Source organism: Megalobrama amblycephala, unplaced genomic scaffold (genome assembly GCF_018812025.1).
Source record: "Megalobrama amblycephala isolate DHTTF-2021 unplaced genomic scaffold, ASM1881202v1 scaffold558, whole genome shotgun sequence".
Lineage (NCBI taxonomy): Eukaryota > Metazoa > Chordata > Actinopteri > Cypriniformes > Xenocyprididae > Megalobrama > Megalobrama amblycephala.
The window spans coordinates 33,692-42,822 of record NW_025953468.1 but is presented as its reverse complement, the minus strand read 5'-3'; the positions used below and the strand labels follow the sequence as shown (position 1 = coordinate 42,822).

The window sequence follows — 9,131 nt, the reverse complement described above, 5'->3', positions numbered from 1 at the left end:
TTATACTCATCCAGGTAAGTAACTGCAGTCATGAGCACAAAACATTGTAGACTTTCAACAATTGCTGAAAGATAATTAAAATAAACAAAGTCAAGGGCCAAGCTCCCAACTAAAGGGAACATTATCACCATAATGGTGGCTTCAAACGGACTATTACAACAATTAACAAAGGTCTTGTTAATGATTTTTAGTTTTGTTCAAGGTAATTAAAGCTACAGTTTTTCAATAACAGAAGAATTTGTAAAAGTATGATATTTAGGGTAAAAGGCGCCGCTGCTGTTAGGGCTACAGGCACAGTAATTAAAATGATAATAAACAGCTGGCTGACTTTTCCATTTGTTCAAACGACATGATTAGATTCAGTTGGTAAATATCATGTATCAAGTCAGGTGTCCACCTTAGAGATAATCACCATATTTATAATGAAATCATCAAATTTAAAAATATGATATTAATCATATCATATAATAAAATGTCATATTTATTTGTTACTACTGTAAAGCTACATTAAATTATTATGGGATCTAATTAAATGCTTTCAGAATCTTTACTTTTTTAAATAATTTTATTTGTATTTTTAAAATTAACATTTTAATGACAGTATATTCATTGAACACTGTTTTATTCTGTTTTTTTCTATCATACCATTTGATTGCAGTGATTAATAGAATTTTATTTTGTTTCCTTCAGCTGAACCTCTCGTGCAGGTGGATGGGAAACCCAGCTGTTGTTTCTTCAAGTTCAGTCCAAAACTGATGTTTACCAAAGTCCTGAAAGCCCAGCTGTGGGTTTATCTGCGGCCACTACAGCAAACTTCCACTGTTTACCTGCAGATCCTTCGCCTTAAACCTATCACTGAGCAAGGAAGCAGACACATCCGCATCCGGTCACTCAAGATCGAGCTCAATTCTCAAGTTGGTCATTGGCAGAGCATTGATTTCAAACATGTGTTGCAGAACTGGTTCAAGCAGCCACATACAAACTGGGGCATTGATATAAACGCCTATGATGAGAGTGGCAATGACCTGGCTGTGACGTCTCTGCGGCCTGGAGAGGAGGGACTGGTAAGCACCCTTAGACCTGCTAGACTATTAAAAATAGATATTTCTGTTTCAAAAAAATGCTGTAATCCTCCGTTCAAATAAATCCCAGCTTTGGCACGCCTAATCATTCTACCAGTCAGTTTTCTTATTTCAGAAGTTTAAAAATGATTTTTGGAAGAATATCCATTTTCCATAACAAGGATCCAAGGAGAGAGTATCGTGATAATGAAAAAAAAAAAAAAAAAAATTAAACAAACAAACAAACAAAAAACATAAAATTTGTCCATACACCTGCTCAGTTTTCCAAATTCTTTCTGAACCCACATATTTCCACTGTGAGGAAAAAAATGAAATGTTATTGTTCACTGGTAGCTCTCAAATCTCATTACACAATCTGATCACAAACAATCATTTGACATACATTTGAGACTGCTGTTTATATAAGGTACAAAGTACTGATGAAACCTGTTTCAAATTAAAATGGATTCAAATTAATCACTTCAAAGAAGGTTTTGGAGTTACAACCATTCATGTATACCTTTTTGTCCCAGCGGCTTGACCCATTTCTGTATGTCTTCTTCCTCCCCTAATCTCCAGCAGCCATTCCTGGAGGTCAAGGTTCTTGAAACAACCAAGCGATCACGGAGGAATCTGGGTCTTGACTGTGATGAGCACTCCACAGAATCCCGCTGTTGTCGCTACCCACTCACAGTGGACTTTGAAGCTTTTGGCTGGGACTGGATCATTGCTCCTAAACGTTACAAGGCAAACTACTGCTCAGGCCAGTGTGAGTACATGTTCATGCAGAAGTACCCACATACTCATCTGGTGCAGCATGCCAATCCCAGAGGCTCAGCAGGGCCATGCTGCACACCCACGAAGATGTCTCCGATAAACATGCTCTACTTCAATGATAAACAGCAGATAATCCATGGCAAAATCCCAGGAATGGTGGTGGACCGTTGTGGCTGTTCATAGAATTGAGGATTTTTGGTTGAGCTAAGGGGAAGTGATTGAGGGAGGGTGTCAGGGATGCAGTCTAAAATCTGCTAGTCTCTACAATTTCCTTATATTTTCCTTACATTCTTTGGAAAGAATACTACATAATGTACAGAGAACAAAAACATGTTTGTAGTTTCTTTCGCAAGTCCAGCAGAACAGTCCAGGATAAATCCTAATATGATTTTTTACTTTATTATTTGAATCTTGAACAATTTTGTACACACAAGACTTGGCTGCTTAGTTTTTATTTTTTTAATGCATTGCGCTGAGTAGCTCTGGCCACATTCAAAGAGATTCATAGGTCCAAAATTCCGCTCTGCAGCAAATATATTCTCATTGCCTGTGATTTTGCTACTTTGTGCAGTATTCCACATTCAGAGAGAATAGAAAAAAATTCTTGGTGCATTGAAGAAATGACAGGAGACACATGCACCCCACCCCCTTCACTAATGCTGCTACCACTATGGTGCGACATTCTCAATAATCTAAGCACCCTTTCATGACTTTGATCCTCTTTTTACCCTTGATCTTGTAAAAAGCAAAGGGAAAAGGGAAGAAAAAGGAAGACATTTTTATTTTTAATACTTTTAAGGAGAAAAGGAACATGTCTAATAGTGCTTTTAGCACTATTAATGTATTTCAGCAACTGCGATGGACAAAATCATCTTAAGAAAAAAATAACAAAAATAACTTATTTAAAAAGATAATGTCACACATATCTAGAGTGTCACACACAACAATTTAATGGTAATTTGTGTAAAGATAATGTTTCCCATGAACTAAGTTTGGTTTCAGTGATTTGGATTCAGTGATTTATTGGTATCAAAAAATCAGTGTTAAAGTAAAACAAAATAATACATGTCCATGTCCATGTCCATGGCTATATTCACTTGTACTGAATACAGTTAAATATGGGTCCCTATGCTGACACAGGTATTTACATCAACATAAAAGAACAGATGTCACTGTAAATCACAACTATAATACTCTATCCTGTGTAGATAAGACACTTTTTGAATGAGTGTCTGCAATATAGAGACATTTAGAGAAAAATCATTTCATTTAACTTTTTCTGTATTTAATCAAATATCCATTCCTGCCCCTTGCCAACCTTTAATGGTATAGTAAACTTATTTGGGAGTGCTGAAAAAGCAAAGGATGGAGAGGGGGAGAAGTAGAATAGAAATCTTTTTCTATTCTTCAAAGAAGTCCCTTTGTTGAAAACAAAAGCACTATGATGTTGGATAAAAGAGGAGCCTTCTTACACTAAATCTAAGTAATATATGTGTATAACAAAAAAGGAAAAAAAAAAAAGGGGGGGGGGGTGCATATAAAAGATTATATTGGGCACTCTACTTACCAACAATAAATTTTGCACTATGGGAAGTAAATGGCAAGCGGAATCATGTTGTTGTCTCCATTGTATTTGACCTTTTCAAGCACAAGAATTTGTAGATGGATTTTATTAACTGACAAATGTCTGAGGAGTTTATAGCCAGTCCACTATAGTGTATCTGTTTTGATCTCTTTTGAAATCATTCTGCTGAAGCAGATACTATTAGTTGGCCTCCTCTTAGACAAACCATACCTAAAATTTCAAAACTGATCTAAGCCTGGACTTTAAAAAGGATCTGTTTTGTAATCTTATAAAATCCACAAAACTGAACTCTAATGCCTTAACATTCTAGATGACATTAATTAAGTTCTAAAGTTTTGGCAACTATTGTTTGTGATTCAAATAAAAGTGGTCATGCACAATGAGAATGCAGGTCACATAAGACTGGAACTTAGTGACTAACAATGAACATTTTTTTTTTTTTTTTTTTTTTTTTTACTTGGTTCAGAATAGAAACAAGGTTATATGGGCCAGTAACTACCAGTAGGGAATTTTCAGTAAGTAATTATCTCTACTGAAAAGTAAATCAATCACAAAATAAGTAAAAACTACCTCATCAAAAGGTTTGAAGTCTTACTATAAAATGAAAATTGACAAATTTTATAGTATCTCTAGAGCTAAAATCCTCTATACTTATGGTCAAACTACAAATGCATGTAATCACATCATCAAATTTTTACTATTGCCATTCCAGTTCTGTCAATGTTGTTTAAAACATTAAGACTACTTTGTCAATGTTTTTTAGAACAATATTATTTGAACGATTTACAAGTCTTCTAAAATGTCACAGGGTCTCTATATTAAAGTCCTTTAAGGACACAAAGAAAGTATGGTAAGTATATGGAGATCACAAGCCATCACCCCAAGTTTTACGATTTGAAACTTCTGTATATTTTAATGTTCTCAGTGTTTTTTGTCATATATTAGGTGGGAAAAAAAAAGAATTGTGACCTGTAAACGTGAAAAAAAAAAAAAAAAAAAAAAATCCAACTGAAAACATTTTACATTACATAGTGTTGAAAGACTCTGCTTTGAAGATTTATGTACTCTTTTCAGTCGTGTTCAGTCACTCTTTATATTGTGTAGAGAAATTAATTATAAAGTAGTTTGGTTTTCATGCAAAGAAGAAAACTTGTTCATCATTATTTGTTGTTTGATCATTTTTTGTACAATAAATACTTTATTTAGCTTACAAAAGGACTGCTTCTTTTTTAATACACTAGGCCAACATTTATGGTGCATCTGACAAGCTAGGAAAAGACATCTGGAGGATTATGGCTCTCTTCAATGAGCAATTCATTTATTACAGCATTTATTAATCTTTTTAATATTTATTTAATAAATAATTATTGTTAGTTCAAGTCATCTCATGTCCATTAAATAATGTTAACAAATACGACTTTTAATTTCAGTAATGTATTAGTAAATGCTGATTAATAAATGCTTTAGAATGATTTTTTCATTGTTAGTTCAAGTTAACTATTGTACTTATCTAATGTTAACAAATGAAACCTTTTGTAAAGTGTTACCACTGTTATAAACAGCATTCCACTAACTTAATTTGTTTGTCACACCACATTTAAATGAACTAGTTGTAATGTCTCACAGGTATTTAATCCATTCGCTCAAATCATGGGTGAAATATATATATATTAAATCATAACGCCTTATGATTAATTATATATAGATCGTCCCAGGGGAATTATGCACATTTGCACATATTGTGAATTAATTATAACGGATTATAATCAATTACATATATGATTAGTTCTAGCTTAATAGTTGTCTAGAAGAACTATCCTAGTTTGTCCACCAAACTATGGATTTCCTCAGACTATTATAAAAGAAATGTTATTCTCTGGCCACGAGAATGACTTCCTGTTATAGCATTAGAGCATAAAGCAATGTTGCAGGATCCAACGTAAAAGTGACTTGGTTTTCTGAATGAGCAGCAGAAACAATTGAGCATGAATATAATGTATTTAATATATGAAACTACATATACATAGGCTTAATATACACAAAGAATACACATATATGGAAAATGAAAGTAAAGTCAAGAAAACAGAGGTGATCAAAGAACTGGAAAAATTACAAACAGTTAATCTTTGAGAGCCAGCAAGGAAACTCAGTTTACACAAATTTTAAAAGGTTGTTACTTGCATAAGTTCAGAGTACTTTGTCTCCATTCATGACCACATTTGCATGAATTATGAAGTGTCAGATCGGAGTGTATTTTCTTCGAAGTACCGGCAGACGTTGGGAGCAGGCCTCTCTCCTAGTCATAAGGAGTCTGGCTTGTCCTTCATGTCTTCCTTTTCGGGGCTTTTTCTGAATCAGCTCTTTCAGGACCTTCAAGATCTCTGCAGACTCGGGCATAATTTCACTGTTCTGCTCCTGTGCGAGCTCGGACTTGGGCTTGTTCGATGCATGTCAGGAGGCATTCTGTCTTTGGCGGTCAGGGCTTGAAGCTCTGGCTGATGAAGGTCTGCAATTTCTGGGTCACCGGCTGGCCTCCCATGTGGCACCGCCCTTTTGGTTGTTGGATGGACGTGGCTTGTCCCAGAATCTTTCAGAACGCCCGGTCTGGTGCTTGGGACGGGCACCCTCGTAGTGAGGCTGCCCTCTGCTGGTCGGGAACTGTCTTGACTCTCTGTTAAACGGTCTGTCACTGTGGTGCGTGTGTGCGCCCTCTAGGGCCAGTTCTGGACAGTGATCCGAGACCGGGTAAATGGTTGGATATTTTACATTCTTTTCAGATGTAGCCTTGTGGGCTAAATCTTGCAGCTGCTGTGTAGACATACTCCGTGGGCAGGCCAAGACTCCCAGATGATGACTCACCGCAGGGTGCAGATTTTGGAGAAATAAAGTCTTAAAGTTGAAATCTTCCTGGCTCATTACGTGCTCCGAAGTAGGCCCTTCGTATGCGGTTGTAGTACGCTTGTGCAGTTTCCAGACGGCCCTGTTTAAGGTCCATGGCAGCGAAGAGCCCTTGGTCCGATTCAGGGTCAGAAAACACTTTGATCATAACCTGTCGCAGCTGCTGGTAGTCTGATTTGACAGCTTCTGGCTGCCGATCTAGGAAGGTGCGCACATCATGGCTGGACGTGATTCGGAGTAGATACAACCTGTCAAATGCATTCGCGTTGGCCACATTTTGCAACAGGGAGTCAATGTCTTGCAAATACGCTTGCACGTCAACACCCCCTGCAGGGTTTTGGGCAAAAGTGGGAATATTCTTTACTAGCTTGTCCAGCACTTTGGGAGCCATGCCGTGGCTAGTGGTACGGGTTTTCTAGAGCGGCTCCCACCCCTTTGCTCCTGACCAAGGTTCTTGGATGCTGAACGTCTTGGGCAGTGGGCTTTCACCCCCCTCATGAACTAGGGATTCTTGACTGGGGCACTTAGGCCCACTGGCCAGAGGAAGCTGCATGACGTGCGAGTCCCCTCCCAAGTCACTTTGCAGTTTATAGGTGTAGTGTACAACAGATGTGATTGCACCAGAGCTTCACAACAGACATTCTTTTGTCCCACTTTGATTAATCAAAAGAATGTGATCGGACCCTCAACGACAAGTAAACGACTATTGTAATCAGGACTGCCAAAGGTGTAAGACAGGAAAGATGACATCAACGGCCCATTGATGATAGGCTAATCTCATCACGAGTTGCCTTTGTTCACCTCAGGCTTCCATGCCTGAGTTCAAGGTGTGAATGACCATGGACTCCTAGGGCTGCCAAACCGGTTCTGGCTAGAGCACAGCAAGAACAAAGAAATGCTCAGAAAGGAAGACATTTTCTAAACATATTGACTTGAAATCACCAAAAATGGACAGGAATACTGTAAGGAACATGTCCTATGTGTCCTTGTACTCATCCAGGAAACTGTGCACACACAGTAGAAACCACACCTGGAATAAAAGCCAATGCAACTACACCCACTGAGACAGAAGTGTGATACCTCAACCAATACACATCAAGTTTGGACTCTACGAGTTCAGAACACTGCCACAAGGACTTTGAGAAAGATATGAAAAAGAAATAAAGCATTTCCAAGGTCCTAAAGACATTGTCTTATTTAACTGTGTATTTTAGAACAATACAACAAGTTTCACAGGATGAAAGGTGGGCGTGTTAAGGGACGGACACCTGGAATGCTGTGACCCAATCACATCACCACAGCAGGAAAGGTGGGATTAGTAATCCCCTCCCCAATGAGAAGGAATAAAAGTTTTCCCAAGTGAACAGACCCTTGTTCTGAGTTTCTGACCTGACGAGGGAAGAACAACAGCACAACCAAGGTGAGACTCTTGCGAGTAAACCTTTCACCACACGGATCAAGCAGCCAAATTGCTTCTGTAGAGGACTTTGACTCCTGACCTGCATAACCCAAGTACCTCCAACCTACAGAAGATCCTACTGACTGACCACCATCTACAGTTCTCTGGATTACACAAAGACCTCCAGCACTCAGTGCAGCTCTGCAGCTGTTGGAAAGCAATCCAGTCTCCCACTGCACACGGAAGGATACCAGTGGACAACGTTTCCCATTCCCGGACTGATCACCCGACCAAGTGAAACATAAATATAAGCTAACCAAACCTTTTCCAAAAGCCTTGGCATTAGGTTGTTGCTAAATGTGATTGCTATTTGTGTAGAGACTGTTTATCTAGGGTCATCGTACACAGATAGATACATTAGACACGTTATCTGTATTCAGAGTAAATGCTTATTTACTTATTTTCAATACCAGCATCCAGAAAGACCACAATTGACTCCCTCATAGACTGCTAATTACCCATTCATTGCTTCGTCCAATCTGTTGCTCATCTACTTGGCATTCAGTTTTGTTAACATCCATTTGTGTTGTAGTTTGTAGTTTCTGTTTGATTATTGATTCAATTTTCTTAGTAGTTTAGTCATTTTCCTTCGTAGTATTTAGTGAGTGTGATATTTTACTCTTGTATATCTTTTTGTTAATAAATTTATTTTATTGCAAACTGTGCCATTCTTGTGTTGATAATCAGAGGCTCTACAAGCTCGCCCGAATCTCACTAAATCCTTCAGATTGGTCAGACGATAAACTTCCTCCAATTTATAAAATATTAATTCAATTAACAATCTTTCATGATTGTTCTTTATTGTCAAGGTGAGAATCTTGACTGGTGCCCCGAAATATTGGAAGGAATCATCTGACTCAATATTAATATTAATACAAAATATTAATATTAATATTTAAGACCAAAATCACTATATTTGTGGTGCCCTCATGTGAGGCTAATCCAAAAATCACTACATTTATTTGGTGCCCTGTGTGAGGCGAGCTTAGATTGAAACGAGCCTTTTGTTTTGTCAATACAACTGAAAACACAGAAAGATAAGAAGACTAAAGCTTTAAAAGGAAACCAAGTTTCAGTTCAGCTTACCAGCTCCGACACCAGAATCTATTATCAGTTTGTGGTTCCCTCCAGACCTGATTGATAGTTTTCTCCACTCACATTTACAGTACTGTTTACGGATAGGATTTGTTTGGCAAGTACAGAGTTTGGCTAGTCTGTGGATCATTGTGTGTTGGCAAAGATCTGGTAATTTTTCCTGTATCAGGAACAGGTAGCATTGGCAGACTTTAACTCTTGAGTAGTGGCCATTTAATTGCTATTAAGTATAGCATAGGGCATATGTACCTAGTAA

The 9,131-nt window shown here is 37.8% G+C and overlaps 1 protein-coding gene across 1 annotated transcript; it reads left to right on the top strand.

Moving 5' to 3' along the window:
• Positions 1-668: 668 nt before the first annotated feature.
• LOC125262028 (growth/differentiation factor 11-like) lies at positions 669-3,130 on the top strand (the record flags this gene model as incomplete). Its single annotated transcript, XM_048180577.1, has 2 exons — positions 669-1,064; positions 1,644-3,130. Coding segments are annotated over 2 exons (774 nt in total), but the record flags the coding sequence as incomplete, so codon positions are not given.
• Between the last annotated feature and the right edge of the window lie 6,001 nt (positions 3,131-9,131).